This window comes from Melitaea cinxia, chromosome 19, assembly GCF_905220565.1.
Source record: "Melitaea cinxia chromosome 19, ilMelCinx1.1, whole genome shotgun sequence".
Lineage (NCBI taxonomy): Eukaryota > Metazoa > Arthropoda > Insecta > Lepidoptera > Nymphalidae > Melitaea > Melitaea cinxia.
The window spans coordinates 3,295,944-3,315,013 of record NC_059412.1 but is presented as its reverse complement, the minus strand read 5'-3'; the positions used below and the strand labels follow the sequence as shown (position 1 = coordinate 3,315,013).

Here is a 19,070-nt window from a genome sequence, read left to right as displayed (position 1 = left end):
TTGTGACAAAGGGCTTCACCCAGAAACCAGGAATAGACTATGACGAGACATTCTCACATGTCGTGCGTCACAGTACTTTAAGATTGTTATTTGCACTTTCTGTACAATTAGATTTAAATGTTACTCACTTAGATGTTAAAATTGCTTTTTTAAATGGGATTTTAAATGAAGATATTTATATGGCTCAACCACAACTTCATTTAGATAATAATAATAGTAGAAAAATTGTTAGATTAAATAAGGCTATTTATGGTTTGAAGCAGGTGTCAAGATCATGGTATGAAAAAGTTGATCAGTGTCTAATAGAATTAAGTTTTAAGAGAAGTAATGTAGAACCATGTGTATTTACAAAATAACATAATAATGTTAAAGTAATTATTGCTTTGTATGTGGACGATTTCTTTGTATACTCAAATTGTAAAGTAGAAACAGATAACTTAATTTCAGTATTGAGTTCAAAACTTCCGATTAAAGATCTAGGACAGGTAAGGCATTGCTTAGGGATGAGGGTAAATATTGATAAAAATAATAATGTTTTCACCTTAGATCAGGAATAATATATTGATCAATTGTTAACTAAATTTAATATGTTAAATTGTAACGAGGCTAGTACACCTATGGAGTCAAAATTAAATATTGATAAAAATGGTAATGTTAATGATACTAATATACCATATCAGCAATTAATAGGTAGCCTGATGTATTTGTTAACAAGGCGTGACATAGCCTTTAGTGTTAGTTTTTTAAGTCAATTTAATTCTTGTTACACCAGTACTCATTGGAATTATTCTAAACGCATTCTCAAGTATTTAAAGAGAACTAAAAATTATTGTATAAGGTATATAAAAGGAAACTCGGAGTTGTTGGAATTTGCTGATGCTGACTGGGCTAATAATAGTATTGACCGGAAATCATATACAGGGTATTGCTTTGTGATGTCAGTGGGTGTCATATCATGGGAAAGCGGAAAACAAAGAACTGGCTCTTTCCACTATGGAAGCTGAGTACATGTCAATAGCAGAGGCATGCAAGGAATTAATGTATTTGAGAGTATTGTTGTCTAAAGTCACTAATCAAGATGTATGTCCTATTACCTTATACAATGATAGCCAGAGTGCTCAAAAATTTGTTTTTAATGATACTTTAAGTAGGAAAAGTAAACTTATAGATATCCCTTATCATTTCCTAAGAGATGCTGTTAGTAGTAATATTATAAATATTCAATATGTGTGTACTAATGATATGCCAGCTGATGTTCTCACAAAGGCACTCGGTGTGATAAAGCATTACCAATGCATTGAAGCTTTGGGAGTTGTTAATTTGTAAAGTTAAGTTTCATGTGATGTAGTGGGGGTGTTAAAATAATACATCAAATGAAACTAATGGTGCCATCTATTGGGGATGTTGTAGAATAATTCAATACTGATTGTAATTTGTTGAATTGATTGAATGATTTTTATTTGTAACTCTTTCCTTTAATTATAAAAAAAAAGTTCGCTGGTCGCCACCATTGTGTTAACTTGTTAATCATTATTATATTATAATTATTACTTACTCTCAAGTAAAACTTGAACTGTAGCTAATAACACCTTACCTCTAGACTTGTTCTCTATACCTGAAGATTTAGACGCTGTCTCGACTGGATTATCAATTTTAGGCTCGCGATCAACATGAATCAATGAATGACGACGTTCGCACCTTTTACAACACGAAGATTAACGACAATTTATCACAGAGTGTGGCCGAGCAAGACAGTTAAAACACAATCTAGATTTTTTAAATTAAATTTTGTATGTCTTGCACTGACATATTCGAAAACATTTTGCAATTGTACATATAATGATAACTACTACTTAAAACACATTTAATTTGGTTATTATTAATTTCATTATGTTGCATTTGGTTATTGATATTTGTATGAAACGATTTCGTTTTCTTGACTCTAAATAAAGTTGTAATTCGGACCATGTAGCTAACTCAGATTTGACACTTATATGTTATTCCCACTGTCGCAACGACTCAGAGTCCAGTTTTGAAATGACTAAATAGTTAATAATTATATCCCACGAACTCGTATCTATACCCACATTCGTTAACGCTTTTAAACTGGTAACAGTTGTGTCTAGAAGTTGCTTTAAGTGACTCGCAGACTCCGCAGTAATCATCTTTTGTGTAACAAAATTCTCAAAATGACGTTGAGGTTAAACCTCTTGTTGGCGGAAAAATTACGTAACATGGTTACAGGCTCACCCGATAAATTTTAAAATAATGGATTTCTTGCACCGGTGACAAAGACTAATTGTTATGGGTGAGAGAATAGAATAAATCGTAAAAAAAATTCCACTCCTCTTATTTACCGGTAAAAGTTGGAGTTTTACTAACCAACAATTATATTTCACCGGCAATGGCATTTCCTTTAACATCGATTTATTGTTCATAAACATTTCCCCAAAAGCTCAAAACTTCATTCTTATAATATGGAATATTTCTATCTTCGTCTTCAGATATTTATTATAATTGCTCCAATCTAGTATCTATGGTTTTTTAATTCTCTCCTTCGGTATTTTTAGATTTTTCTCACTATTTTTTGGTTATCAAGTAACTCCATTTGATATGAAATATATTTGTCCATTGTATTTATTTCAAAATTATTCAATACTAACACCAAACACTGTATTTAACTTCGTAATAACTATGTAATAACTTTTTAACTGAACGACTCGTTTTTGCACACACCTATCGCTATGGAATGCACCTCTTTTGTTCTCGACGCGCGCTCGACGCACGCCGTCCGCTCGATAGGATAAATATCTTTCATCGCTTCAGTCCATCGCAGTTCACTGCTGAACATAGGCCTCCACAAGTTCGCACCAAAAATGGTGCAAACTCATGTGTGTTGCCCATAGTCACCACGATGGGCAGGCGGGTTGGTGACTGCAGGGCTGGTTTTGTCGCACCGAAGACGCTGCTGACCGTCTTCGACCTGTGTATTTCAAAGTCAGTAGTTGGATGGTTATGTCTCCATCGGTCGGCTTTTTAAGTTTCAAGGTGGTAGTGGAACTGTGTTATCCCTGAGTCGCCTTTTATGACACCCACGGGAAGAGAGGGGGTGTCTATATTCTTACTGCCATACCACACAGCAAATGTTTTTTGGTTTTCATTTACGTATGATTTAAGGTATTCTTTTAGGGTAGAGTGACTCCTTTCTAGAGACCTGCGGTCTGCGGGTGATATGGTGAAGATCATATTTGCTTGATTTTTAAGAATTTACAGGTGCGTCTAAATAGTTCGACTGTAAAATTTGTTCCTTGATCAGTTAGAATAGATTTCGGAATTCCAAATGGGGAAATGAAATGAACTAAACATTCGCAATAAACATTCACAGGTCTCTTTAGCCGTGGCGTTAGCGATAGATAATTTTTTGTATGAATTGGAGGGTTCGTATGAATTTAAGTATTGCTCGCCCAGATTTGGGGTTCGCCTCATCTGTAGATTGTGATTGGTCTGGCGACTTTTCTTGGTTTAGTGGTTTGGAAGGACGAGGTATAGGGTGTTGTAGATTTAATGAAGGTAAGTCATTTTCGTTTACTAAGTTATGAACATTAGAAATTATATCGTCATAGTCAAGGAGGTCTATGGGAGGTAAGTTACTGTTCCTTCTATCAGAGTTAGTAGGGAGTTAAATATTTAAATCTTCGAAAGTGAGAGGACTGAACGGAAGTGACGGATTAACATCAATTGTAGATCTTGGATCAACATCACTAGAAGTTGGAATTCCGATTTGGTCTAGTGTATTTTCGGGACCAGACTTTCCGATAAAAGGGTGGAATGGGAATCGGAATAGAGTGTCGGCGTTACTGTTAATTTTTCGTTTTTTATATTCAATATTGTAATCAAATTCCTCCAGTTTTAACCGCCATCTGATTAATTTAGAGCTGGGGTCTTTGAAGTTAAATAGCCACTTTAAGGGTCTGTGGTCGGTTTCCTAACCGATGTTAAATTTGTTGCCGCACAAATATGGCGTAAACGTTTTGGTGCCCCAGATTATTGCTAGACACTCTTTCTCAGTGACACTATAGTTGCATTAGGCTTTGTTGAGTGTCCTCGACGCATAAGCAAAATCCGTCGTCTTTTCTTATTGAGTCATAATAGCCGTAGTTTGAGGCAAAGTATAAGACAATTTTTTACTTTTTCAAAAGCTCGATGTTGTTCATTTTGCCAGATTTTGGTGTCTTTTCGTAATAGAATTGGAAGTGGTTGAGCAATTTTTGATAAATTTGGTATAAAACGGCGATAATATGAAACTAATCCCATAAAAGATCGAATATCATTTCGGCATTTAGGTCTAGGAAAATTATGGACTGCTTTGGTCTTTTTGGAATTAAGTTTTACATCCTCGTCAGTAATAATATAACATAGATATGATATTTCTTTCCGTTAAATTTGCATTTTTTGGGCCGGAGTTTAAGATTGAAGAGACGGAGTATGTCAAAGAATAGATGACTATGTCTTCGAGATACACAAAGCATTGAATACAAGAAAATCCGGATAAAGCGGTCTTCATTAATCGTTGAATTGTGGAGGGAGCATTTTTTAGCCGAAACGGCATTCGAGTGAATTCGAAGTGTCATTGAGGAACGGTAAAAGCAGATTTTGTAGCGTCGGCTTCACCTAGTTTAATTTGATGAAAGCCGGATGATAGATCCAAGATACTTGAAATATTGGCACTTACCCAACTGGTCTAGAATCTCAGAAATATTGGGAATAGGGTAGGAGTCACCAATTGCGATATCGTTTAATCGACGGTAGTCAATAACTACACGCAATTTACGCTGACCAGACGTCCATTTTTTTTGCTATCCAATTGGAGACGACCCTGGTGATGTTAACGGTTTGATTATTCTGTCATTAAGCATTTTGGTAATCTCGGATTCGACTTCTAGTTTGTGTACAGCAGGAAATCGGTATGATTTTGTGTTGATGGGTATCGAAGAAGTGGTAGGAATTTCGTTTGTTAAAGGCTTAGTACAAGTCAGTTTATCATCAGGCAGGTGAAAAATGTCGGAGAAATTGGCACAGAGATCAACAGACAATCTCGTTCTTCATTATTATTAATGCGTGATATCCTTAGGAGATCTAGTACCTTACTAGTTCGATTAATTGCGTTGTTTGCGGTGTTATTCGAATGTGACGTGTGAAATATTTGGTGTTTATAACATAAAATATTGATTCTTGAATTTGGTTTAACTTTTACAATGGAATTAGTGATAAGGAAAGATTCAATAGCGTTTCGATCTAGGATAAGTCCTTCTTCTATTTCTGGATTGTACACGTAACACTCTATAATGGTTTCAGTAAGAAACTGTTCCTTTAAGCATGTCGTTTTTGAAATCGATTTTGGATTTGTTTTTAGATAAACAACCATTTCCCACAATACCATCGTAAAGAAAATCTAAAGAACTCAGTGACTGAAATCGTATGGGTATATGACCTAATGATTTCATGGGATTATTCATAGAGTTTAGTCCAGTAAAAATAACAATGTTTTTCTTTACTTCAGGTGATTTTCTACAGACGATTTTTTCTATGAGGCTTGTGGATGCGCCACTGGCGACGAGAAGCATTAATGGTTTAGTGGATGGATGTTTGAACTTCGATATAAGGTAAGGATTTCCATAGAACGTTTGATGAAATATTGTGTATTTTTAGATCATCATTCGTCTTACAATTTGATTTAATAGGATTTCTAAGCTTGGTAGACATAGAGGACCTCTTGAGAGTTTTAAAAGGAGTATACTCTTTGGATGTGGCTGATGCAAGTGATTTAGTAATTATAATAATAATAAGATTTCTTATGGGATTTGACTCGATGCATTTGGAGTTACTGGATTTGGTATAATGATGAACAGATACAGAGGATACAGTGGAACACAATCTGTCAGTTTGAGATTGGTTACCCTATCGGTTAGATTTGTCGGATACAGTGGGTACAGTGGTGTTTGGATTAAGAAGCAATGGTCGGGAATTTTGGGCTTGGGAGACACCGTCGAGAGCCCTTCATTCGTTAAAAGGTGCGCCCCCTTCATCAACGTCATAATCTTCGGGTGAGGAGATCGCGTGATTCGGTTTCTGGTCAGGCAAAAGTTTTGCCGCACCATGTATTCTGTTTTCCCTGATGGTTCCCAAACCGAAAATGCCATAATTTTCCCTCAATATATAAAACAGTTCTGACGAAGAAATATAGTTGTCGCAAAATATTACTGCTGATTTATTTTTCATGCTTTGGCATAAGGCAATGGCGATTTGGGCCCCAAAGCCTAAAGAAACTTCGTCGTCGCACATGCATAGATTTTAATGATTTAGGCGGCCAAAATTATTTTTGGGGTTATTTTGATTCTAATAAGGCAATGGCGATTTGAGCCCCAAAGCCTAAAGAAACTTCGTCGTCGCACATGCATAGATTTTAATGATTTAGGCGGCCAAAATTATTTTTAGGGTTATTTTGATTCTAAGTTCAATTAAAATGTTTTCTTTAAATATAAAATTACATTAAAAATCGGTATCTTCAAGTCCAGATGTCTCTACTGACTCCGTGTTTGGGTCAGCAGTTAACAGTAATAAAAGTTTAACCGTTTTAGGTAGAAATGCGTTACGTGGAGGTTTTCTTATTTGTTTCAAGCTGATAATGAAGGGATCTGAAGTTAATAAAAGCCTATAATATACATCTAAGTTACATTCTTCCCTAGAAAACTTTCTGGCAAAGTTTAGCCGGCACAATCGGAAATGCTTGTTTCGGGCTGCTGTAGCTCCTTCCGATAGCTGTCCAATTGGAAGTAGCGAACTTTTTATGATTTGGCTTCCATGTACCAATATCTTGTGCATAGTAGGCCTTATTGGGTGCCAACCATATTGTTCTACGTACAATTTTGCTGTGTCGTTAGCATACTTATCATATTTTTCAGCATCACTTTTATGGCCACTAGGAATAATTTCTAAAATAACCTTGAATCTGTAAATCAGTTCAAAGTTAATACCCGTGATGTCTGAAGTCAATTCAGGGTTTTCAAAAAGCCTCCGGCTTGTGTTGCCATCATTGTTGTTGCCAAAGTTGGCCTTTGGCATGTCTATGTCATACATTTCTAGCAAGATCCTCACAGCGACGCGGTAATTCTTTGCAGGCCGCACTGGCACATAGGTGCATGGAATGACATATATATTTGAATATCTTAATCCCCGGAAAGTTATTTTTCTATTTACTGCTTACAGAATTGTACGCATCCATCATAACGTTACACCCATTTGATGCAAAACCAATAATATTTGTTAGAGGTACGTCCCGATCAGAAAAACTTTTAATAATTGCTTCATATATCACATTTGCACTGCAGCCTTCTACATTTTTGTCAAAATCGCCATGTCTGAACAGTGGGACTAACTCCCATAAACATTTTTCAATTTTTGAAGAAGTAGTATCGTAAAATTTGACCACAATACAAATAGTTTTGCAGCAGGAAATATCCGTTGATACATCTATTAAAACACTAAATCTTGTTTTTTGTAGCTTTAGTGCGAGGTCGTCTTTTTGTTGTTTGCCTATGACATTTGTTACTGTAGCCGTACATTTTGTTCGTTTAAGTTTTGTTTCCGCTGCTATTTTTGAGTCCGGATAACAGGATTGCATAAGTTCACTAAGATGATCCATAGCGAGAAACGATATGTTATGTTCAGCAACGAAAGCGCATAATTTAATTTCTGCTTCTGTCACCATCGTATCAGAATCCTTAGAGGTTAATGCAAGGTGTATAAAATGTGATTGAATTTTATTTTATTTTTTCTCTTCTTTACATTTCATATCTACAGAAAAATCTCATAGATGGCGCTGCATTAAAATTGTCTTGTCTACTTATATTCATTTAATTATGTTTATCGGCTTAGTTACTTATATTGCGTGATTTTTAGTGTGAAGCTAGTTTATATAGCATGGTTATTAACATAATAACAACAACATTCAAATATGCGTCGTTAGATTACACGTTGTTACAGAATGCGTTGAGGAAATAAAGGTTCAATGCTCGTTCCCGGTAGGTGATAGCATGATAATATGTAGCCTATATGTTGACCCGACTTCTTAATAATATTCATGCCTTTGAAGTAAATCCATGCAGTACTTTTTGAGTTTATCCCGGACATACATACAGACAAACAGACAAAAATTCTAAAAACTATATTATTGGCTTCGGTATCGATTGCAGATCACACACCCCATGTATTCTTTCAAAAAAAATATTCAATGTACAGTTTTGACTTTCTACCATTTTATTATATGTATAGATAACACTGGGCGTTTATTCTATAGAATAGAGTTAATGCACTATCTATTCTGAAATGATAAGAATATTTTCTGATGAAATATAATATTTTAAAAATATATTTATTTGTTACATATAAAAATTGCGACAGTTTTTTCTTTCGAATTTACAATTTATTTGAGAATTACTCATATATGTAAAACAATAGGCTTGTGTTGTGCTTTATATCTTGTCGTACATTAGATAATTATAATTCTATCATGCATTGTTTTAGAATAAGAAGCAACAGGGCGCAAATACGTTTTTTGTGCCATTATATGGCATAAAATCCCAGTTTTGCCGCCGGTGAGTTCCGGGCCGGGCTCTTGGGACGAAGAATAATAATGAGCAGTGGCTTGCATCAATGGAAAATATTAAGTTATTAAATTACATGAACCACATTGTTCTTAGTGTAAGTTACATTAATGAATTGAATGATTAAAATTATATGAATTTTGGGTTACAACTCGCACAAAAATATATTTCAAATCCTATTAGATATAATAAAATGTTTTAATATAAATTTTTCCTTTAAGTGTTGGCGCGATAAAAAAAAGCCAGAGAGGAGGGGGGAGCCTTGCAAGGCAAAATACACTACAGGAAATTTTGTTGTGCTCCCAACATTATCCGAAAATTCTTCGTTGGTGCTCAATGCAATTGGGAAGGAGATGGCAGTAAGTTGTGGCCCAGAGGAGTCACCAGTAGGCGTACGTAAAATATTTAGTTCACAGTTTTAGGATCAGCCTTTTTTTTAAAGCTAGGTTATTATCATATTAAATAATTTTCAATCATTAATATCTTCTGTAAATCTCAGTAACAGAATAAATAAATGTAATTGTAAGCATTAAATATGTACAAAGGTGTATTTGTTTCACCCTTGAATCTCTACCAGTTGACCTTTATTTTAATGATATTTAATTCTGAAATTGAATGTAACTGTACTATATTTTCAGTTTTAACCATTCTCTGTATTTACACTACTATAAATTCTAAAAGATTTTTTTACTGATCTTTCTATATTCAAACATCAATGTATTTTTTCCTTTCTTTGAGTTCAGTCAAGAGCCTACAGAAGCCACAACTTCAGGCCAGCAAGTAAAAGTACCGAAAGGTACCACGAAGAATTTGCCAAACCCTGCCGCATGACAGATTTTTTAATGGGCAGTTAGAACTAAATAATTTAATTAACGTAAGTTAATCTTATTCATTAAAATTAAAAATATTTTTCAACAAAACTAGTATCTACATCTGCCCCTAGATTCCTAGCTTGCTAACCATGTGTACGTACCTACTGTAAATTTGTTTGGTTTTAGGAATTAATCGGAAAAGTGCGACGCCCCAACGACCTCAACGAAAAACGCCTCAATTTCATGTGAGTATTCGAAGATATAGCAGTAATTTAAATTTCCTATTATTGTGTAAAAATAACAGCGAAATTCAATTTAATATTTTCAATACTATATTATTCAAAAGAGGTACTGTTTGTAAATTAATATCATTGGGCTAATCTCTGAAACTAGTCATCCTATTGTCAAAATTATATCATTAATGGGTAGCTGTACTATCAAGGAATATCCTAAGCTATATCTATACTAATATTATAAAGCTGAAGAGTATGTTTGTTTGAACGTGCTAATCTCAAGAACTAATGGTTCGATTAGAAAAATTCTTTCAGTGTTGATAGCCCATTTATCGAGGAAGGCTATAGGCTATATTTTTATCAAATTAAAGCGAGTGAAACCGCGGTGCACTGCTAGTTTTACTATAATAAGGTATCAGTTTTGAATATAAAATCACAATATTTGTAAATCAAGTTGGTTAAAATGAGCAAAGTGGGGACAGGTGGCTAATTGAGGCGTATAGTTGCAAAACCCCCTAAAACATTTTTTTATACAAATTAACTTATTTACATCAACGGCTAGTATTTCAAATTCTCTTTGAAATAAGAAAAAAAAAAATCGTAGCAAATTCCACTATAAGTGTACAAATTTACAAAGGCTAATTCGTGTTTAGTAGCAAAAACCGCTATAATGACATGTTTTACTTTCAAACGGCCCTAAAACCAAATACACCAATCAGAGCGCTTGATTCATTCTTTCGCAGTATGGCGATTTCTGTTGTTGTTGTGGAGAATATTGTGTGGTAATATTGTATTTTTAATATTAAATAATGGAGGAATTAATGCAATGTGTTAAAAAATCTGATCTTGGAAAATCCAGGAAACGCCCTGTTATAAAATCTAAGTGGAAACGAGAGGTAGCACGTGAAAAAAGGTATGTTGAATATTTACTAGAAATTCACGTTTTGTTACTTTAGGATGGTGTTATAAGACTGCGATAGCAGCTCTGAGCAGTGTTAGTGTATGTCACCAATTTTTCTATAGGTATATTGTCCTTTGGATTGGCTCATTGATAGTATATTGGTTTTTTAATAAAATTATTATTTATTGAATTTTATAGGGAAAAGTTTTTTTTAAAGATTTTATTAGTTGTTTGTTAGTGAGTCGAGTTTTAATTTTTATTTGTTTCTTTCAGGTACAAAGCTGCGGGTTTCCCTACATATCCTTCATGTAATCACAATCAAAAGGCATTTAAATGTAAGGAACTAACTATGCAAATGATCAGAAAATTTTATGAGAAATTCTACAAATGTTCCACCAAAATTACTCAAGACAATTTTATTTTAAAATTTTGCTCAGTACAAGAAGCAAAATGTAATAAAAATGAATCCAAACGAACAAAGACTATAAAATACTACATTTTAGGGAATGAAGGTGCCAAAGTTCCAGTGTGTCAGAAAACATTTATGGGTACTCTGTTAGTTAAGAAAGATCGAATACAAGATGTTTTGAAACGATTTCATAAAAGTGGGGGACAAATGCCCCACGAAAACCGGGGCGGGGATAGGACTACTAACAAGTTTATTGCTAGAAAATTATCTGTTCAGAGGTTTATTGAATCATTTAAAGGCATAGAGAGTCACTATTGTCGATCTAAAAATATGAATAGAGTGTATCTTTCAAAAATTGAAGAAAGAGCACAAGAAAATATGATTGAAAGTTCTGAAAGCAATTACCATAATACCTTGTCTGACTTGTGTGAGTCTGGATTTACAGAAAATAATAGCTATGTGAATAACAACTATGCAAAAATAAAAAGTTTTAATTTCTTTTATACATACTTTTTTTTATTATACCTAATGCTAATACTAATCACCATTAATCCTAAAAATTGATTGTAATATTTGAATAACAACTATGCAAAAATAAAAAGCTAATTTCTTTTATACATACTTGTTTTTAATATACCTAATACTAATACTAACCACCATTAATCCTAAAAATTGATTGTAATTGATTGTTTGTTGTTAACAACAAACTGCATGAACCCATCCAAGTTTAATTTTATGTTGCTTGCAAAGTCCCCTAAAACGTAACGAGTTAACATCAAATCCCACTATAATGAACGGTGAGTTTCAAAACCCACTTTAACGTAACAATTTTATTTAATCTACTGTTTTCTATAACTATATTGACAGTTTTTTCTTTGGTATTAACGTACTTCCTTTCGTAAAAATGTTAACAGGTACAATTAGTACCGTGTAATATTAAGTAATAAAGTAAAAAATTTACTTCCTCATTTTTTTCTGAGAATCATTTTAGGGGGTAGTGAAACTACACGCCTCAATTAATGATAACTACAAGTACAATAATTTAAAAATCTTCATTTAAATAAACAAAATATTAATTTAATTAGGAAATTCCTTCAGTGAATTTCAGGAAATTCCTGCTGTGCCCTACCTCAGTTGAGGTAGGGCACAGCAGGAATTTCCTGCTCAAAATATGGAGCAGCCCGACTGGGGTAGTACCTCGACCTTACAGAAGATCACAGCAAAATAATACTGATTTCAAGCAGTATTGTGTTCCTGTTAGTGAGTAAGGTGACTAGAGCTCCTGGGGGGGATTGGGTATTGGGTCGGCAACGCGCTTGCGATGCTTCTGGTGTTGCAGGTGTCTATAAGCTACGGTAATCGCTTACCATCAGGTGAGCCGTACGCTTGTTTGCCGACCTAGTGACATTAAAAAAAAAAAATAAATAAATAAATAAAGGTAGGTTGTTATCATATACACCTGATAGCGATCGTTACTTATATTAGCAACCCGCATTGGAGCAGCGTGGTGGATTAAGCTCTGATCCTTCTCCTACATGGGGAAAGAGGCCCTGTAGTGGGATATTACAGGCTGAAGCGTAAATATTAATTAGCTCTGCCCGTTTGATTTCACCAATTCTAATGAGCTGCCTAGGTTCCTCCATCCCTGTAGGCTCATCTCTCTGCTGCTTATTTGCTGTCTTCTTCCAGTGGTATACTATAATAAACAATACATCATTAAAAATTGCTCACAAGTTATAATAAAGAACAATGGATACTGAAAACTATTTTAATACCCAAAATGTTTCATTAAATTGAAAATAATGCAGCAAGCATAAATTATTTCCACTGCTTTTGTTGGAGCATAGTGGAGGTCGCCACCTAAACATCTTAGGCTACCTTTGAGGTAGCTATTTGCTCTTTCAACTGTATTACGAGCTTGACAGTGCCAGTCTGTGTATTTTTTTTTTTCTTGAGTGTTGAGCTCTGCATAGGATTGGCGTCATTAGCCATGGCTCTAATGGGTAATCTGAGTCACCTGCAATAATAAATGAAATTAAACATTTTTTACAGGTGTGGTGCTACTAAAGAAAATGAGGCGAAAAAATAAAAGACTCAATTTGACGCTGTTGCTGTGATGATTGTAATATTGAAGATTTATTTGAATGTGATGTTTGTAATATTGAAGATTGAGTTGAGAAGATTATATTTAGTATGTTGAATACTTTTAAGTTTCTATCTTTATACCAAAATTCATATATGTTTTTTTTAAATATTATATAACAATTAGTTATAATACAAGAGATCTATATTTAGTAAGTTAGATATTATAACACGTTGCCTGTCCGTGCATTATATATAATGCATTTTTGGCTGCTGCTGTGACGTCCGTGCTTTATCGATAATGCACGAGTCTATTCTTTTTGAATGGGGTTTTGTAGACTGGACGTGATAGCTACGTCTTTAATATTTTGCAGACGTATGAGCAGTGAATTGGGAATAATAAAACACCAATGTCCCGCGATTTTTTTTTATTGTTTGGTAACATGAATTGGGTTATTGAAAAGCATTATTATTTGAATAAAGTCCACTGGCAATTAGTGAGATTCGTTATAACATTGTAAGCAAAATGGTTTTTTACATGGAATGCACTCGGTTGTAACTTGTGAAGTCTTCTTCCTTGCATCAGTGGCTGTGAATCCGGATTCTTTCAGCTTTTTGTAGCAACTGGCACAACGTTTTTGCCAAATTTTTCCATTAGCTTTCTTGGGTATTTTCGTTAACTTGTGACTTGTAGGACGCAAAGAACTCGCAGAACTGGAACTTGAAAAGTTCTCAGTTTCAACCTTAAGTAATTTCTTTATAATGATTTGATGACCATCCAGAACCTTCAATTTTGACTGTGGGTGTAACTCGTTATAAATCAGAATGGCATTCACTACACTTATAGAAACAAGGTCCGCAGCAATTTTCTTATACCAAACAGAGGTTTTCCTCGCCGGCGAATTGTAACTTGCTAGCTGATCAGCCAAGTCTATGCCTTTCTTCCCTTCATTGTAGGTCAGCGCCATAGTAGGCTTCAAAACTCTTCGAAAACCAGTTGACATTCGCATTTCGTGGTCGTGACACGTCGACAACATAAGCACATCCCGTTTATCATGCCATTTTAGGATGGTCGCAAAGTTGTTCTGCTGCACAGCAATTTGGCCTTTTTCTAAACGTTGCTGAACCACTTCTCGGGGCAGTTCTCGACGGTTTTTGCGTATTGTTCCACACAAGTCAGTACCTTGTTCTTTTAGGTACCTTGCTAAAGGTATGCTAGTGTAGTAATTGTCCGTTATCAGGATTCTTCCTTCTTTAAGCAAATCTGTGCACAAACTAACAACAACTGACCCCGGTTTATCTAATCCAGCTATTTGGTCGTCTTGACCAGAATAAACGCGGTAACTCCAGGTATAACCACTGTCAGTACATAATTTATAAATTTTTATGCCGTACTTATGAGATTTCTGTGGGTTGTAAGTTCGAAAAATAATTCTTCCCCTAAAACCAACCATCGACTCGTCGACTACTATACATTCTCCGGGGGTAAATATTTTTCGCCAGTTTTTTGTTAGTTTGTCGATGAGTGGCTGTATTTTATATAAACGGTCGCCTTCATTACGTGGTGCTTCGTTATCTACAAAGTGCCAGCATTTCAGTATCAGCGCGAATTTATTGTAGGACATATTTATCTCGTGAAGAAGTGGATGATAATATAATTTGTCCTTTTTCCAGTAGTTTTCGAGCATTGGAAAATGTATGACTCCCGTCAGTAAATAAACACCTAAGAACTTTCTCATTTCATCTCCTGTTATTGGTTTCCATCTCCTTAGACGACTGTTGGGCCTCAAATCATTCACTGTGGTTTGCAAAGCGTATCTGTTGGTTTCGACTACCATAAATTCAATTATGTCTTCATCGAAAATGTGGGTGAAAATCGTCCATAAGTCAGATTGACCAGAAAATAAGCGTTCCTGGCGTTTGCCTTCATTATAACCAGTAAAAACTTGCCGTGGCAAATTCCTTATCTCACTCTGCCATTCAGTACTAAGCTGGGGGATATGTGGAGCAGAAAAAATGGAATCAGCAGGAGACATATGCAAATCATCAGCAGGAGACATTTGCAAAGCATCAGCAGGCAAACCAGAACTACCAGCATTTACTTCATCCGGCTGAGAAAGAGACCTAGCAGGGTGGCATACAAGCTCGTCATTATCAGAAGCAGAAGCGGTTATGTTACCCGATTGTGCAATAGCGGCGTTTACATTCTGTGTATTAGTAATATCAATAAATTGTTGAATACTAATCAGATCTTCCTCCACCGAAAGCATAGGGATATCTTGTGCATTATATACATATGTACCTGATTGTAAATCGTCTTCATCGTGTGAGTCCAGATCTTCTAGTTGGCGCGAGAATTCATCTTCGCCATCACTATCTTCCAAAATACGTCGCATTTGTTCATCAGATAGATGTTTTAGAGGCATTTTCACTTCAAAACAATAACAAGAACCAACGAAAAATTCGAATGATGTTTACCAACGAAAATATTCGTTTTAGCGGTAAAAATGACATTTATGACATATGACAATGAAAATTTTGAATGACATTGACAATGATATGAACGAAAAGCAATAATAAGTTCATAAAAATGTATTTATTTGTCTATGGACATAACAAAAATTTACATTAAACGTCCGTGCATTTTATGTAATCCATAATGTTCTAGCTACTACGTCTGTGCATTATTTGTAATGCACGGTATTCTAGTTGCCACGTCCGTGCATTAAAAATAATGCAATGCTGAAATTCAGTAAAATCAAAAGTTTTATTGAAAATCATTTGTAAATTCTTTGTAAGTACATAAAATGAAACAGTTTGGCCGAAAAAAAAAAATTGGACGTCACGACAACCTTATCCAAAGTACTCTGGACAGGCAACGTGATAATACAGACTCTGATAAAAGTAACTTTTGGATACTATTTTTGGATAATCTTTGAAATGTGATTAAAATATAAAAATATTAGCAATATTATTCTAAAGTTTTCTTTATTTAATTTTTTTTAATATTATATAACTTGTTAAAATACAAAATATTTTTATTCTGTTACATAATATATGGTATATAGTATAATATAGGCTGTGATGAAGGTAATTGGTTTTGGTTCTTTGAAATAAATATGATGACAATATAAAAATATTTTCATTCTTTATAAGTCTGTATTAATATAATTTTACATTGCTTTTATTGCTAGGCCGAAATGATGATGATGATTGCTTTTATTTTACCCTTAGTCAATATAGTTAGTGTATAATATTAGCTGACATACCCTACAGGAAGTAATTTCCAATTCTTCTTTCATGTAGCCTTTTCAATTCATTTCTGACACTCGAGAGGTGCCAAATAAAAGCATCATGTACCCACCCTGCCAGGGTCTCGGGCATTAACATTGATTACTCTACTATTTGCATCTACAACCTGTAAAATTATTCATGAAATCTATAGTGAAAAAGAATTTTACATGGCTACTTTCACTAAAATAATTCCCTTAAGTTTGAAGTTACATGTTATGTCTGATATGAGCTACTTGCAGCACTGAACACTGCAAATAAAGATTGAATTTCTTATGATAATTTCACTTGGTTGAACCGATTTTGAAAATTCTTTTACCAATAGTAAGCCACATTTATATGTGTGAGTGTTATATGTTATATTTTATCCTCATATACCCACGGGAATGGGAACTACACGGCACTGCTAGTTACCTCTGCCTCTGCGGTCTAATGGGCAACAAAAAGATAACATAGCCAGAGCTTCAATAATTATTATTAAATGAGTGTACTTATTGGCTTTCACCATCTACAATTCAATTGTTAAGTAATTACTCTTTCAATACAACTACAAAGCCAGCGTCCAGTAGACTAACATATTTAAAGAAAGCATAAAAAGTTTTAAGGTGCATTGGGGCAATTCCGATAGAAATTTCTGCGAGATGACTAGAGGTGAACAATTATTTGTGTTCCCATAACCAGGTTTTGGTTTATCTACAATAAGCCCCATCTGGTTTTTAAACTTTTGCTTTATTGCTTCCGAACGCTGCTGCACACTAGATTTGTCGTCATCACCTCTAGTTTGCCACTTTTTTATATCCAAACGATAACTAATGTGTAACAGGCACTCAAAGCAACGAATCCACGCATGCAAAGTAGACAAAACGAAACTATAGTGTTCTTTTTTAACAACTACGTCTTTTAGTTTGCCATTCATCATTTTGGGAGTAGCACCACAGATGTAACATTTTTGTGTAGAACGTGTGTCCGTCAAAGCATTGCAAACTTTTCCGTCTGTCATTGTGAGTAAAAGGTCGTGTTTTACAGTAATTTGAGATTCGCCAACGCAATAAAGTGTTGGAAGAAGTTGCGACACTTCTTCCAAGACTTTGTTAGTTTCTGTTACAGTGAATTCATGTGTTTCTTTTGAAAAAATAAACTTAATTGGTCGGCAATAGAGTGTGGATGATGGTCGCGGATTTTGCCAAATTATATTTTGACCGTCACTTAACCTCAATGGAACGAATGCAAATACAAACAGAAACTCATCGGTAGCATCGGAGTTCTCAAATCTCTGTTTATAAGTGCTTTGACCAGAGCTCCCGTCACATCCCCATTTGCTAATTAATGTGAATGACGAACTAGAAGGTACATTTTTTAGAACTTCGCTTTGCGCTTCTAGTAAACGTTCAGTAGTTTTATCCAATATAGCTTGAAGTTTGATTTCTGCGCTCGTTTCGGTCACAGAAATATGTTCATCTGAAGGGTAACACAACATTTTGGACTTACATAGACTATGATAAGATGGAAACACTTTATGTCCCGCCTTCAATGACCACTTTCGCGTCTGCTTATAAGAGTGACTGGTGCATTTAGAGTCTACATAATAAGCTAATGCCTCGTCACTGCTCAACTGCCTACCACTACAAATAAAATCACCAGATTTCCTTTTTTCTGAAGATTGCCAACTTTTTCTGATCAAAGTAGCTACGTTTCTTTGACCCGATAAACGATTTGCTATTTCAGCAGCTGTGGTTAACTCACTGGCACTTCGCGATCGCACTAAGTCTACAACCCTACGTTTTTTGGTTTTGAAGGACGAGTCTTCAAAATTCTTTTTAGGTCGACCTTGAGGCCGACTTCCTCCAGATGATGAGGAAGCACAGGGCTGATGCACACTTATGTTAAATTCTATATCTGCGCCCTCTAACCAACTTCTATTTTTATCTAAGAAACGGTCCATCATCATATTGGCTGCAGCCCACTTTTCAGAAAATTTTGACGACAAACTTGAAATTTTCAACTGTAAGTTCCTCTGTGAATCGGGAGTCATATCCGTAATATTAAATTTTCGCACAATAAAACCCATTAGACGAGAATTTCGTTCTTCTTTCTTATGCTTCCGCCATTCTTCAAATAACTCCATTTTTGAGAGAGTGCACACACGTTCTGAAAAAAAATTAATTAAAAAAATTGAGGGTAGATGTGGCATTCAATCATGTATCATTGTAGAGCTTAGGATTGTCGTTATGCAATATTAAAATATTAGCCTGGATACATGTGGATAAAAAAAACTGTATACGTTGAAAGAGCAAAAACGAAAAAAATTACATTTTCACGTAGTTATCTCATAACCTATTATAAAACACATTGTCTCTCCTTTAAATCAAATTTTAAATTAAATAAAAAAAATACCCTCTAAAGTAAAATCCATACCACCAACCAAGTAATATTTTTAACTTCAAGTCTTGTTAGATGTTATTGAAAGCACTGCAAAAATGCAACTAGCTAGTTTACATAAACGGAATTGCCTTATCACTTCACTTCAACGGGTTATGACTGATCGCCCTGGAGTGTTTGCTATAATTACTACCTGAAATTGTGACCCATGAGGGGTTGTTATTATCATAGGATCATCAATTCATCGATTCTTTGAATTGACTTTTGTCCACCTAGCTTGTACTGGGCGATTCACTGTGC

The 19,070-nt window shown here is 34.8% G+C and overlaps 1 protein-coding gene and 1 long non-coding RNA gene across 2 annotated transcripts; one reads left to right on the top strand and one right to left on the bottom strand.

The window, feature by feature from the left end:
- The first annotated feature begins 9,471 nt into the window (after positions 1–9,471).
- Positions 9,472–13,219, top strand: LOC123663022. The gene is made up of 3 exons (XR_006744604.1): positions 9,472–9,537; positions 9,662–9,720; positions 13,071–13,219. It is a non-coding gene; the product is annotated as an uncharacterized LOC123663022 (long non-coding RNA).
- A 375-nt stretch (positions 13,220–13,594) lies between these two features.
- LOC123663072 (piggyBac transposable element-derived protein 4-like) lies at positions 13,595–15,526 on the bottom strand. Its single transcript, XM_045597811.1, has one exon. The coding sequence runs from the start codon at positions 15,524–15,526 to the stop codon at positions 13,595–13,597; it is 1,932 nt and encodes a 643-aa protein (XP_045453767.1).
- Positions 15,527–19,070: the final 3,544 nt, after the last annotated feature.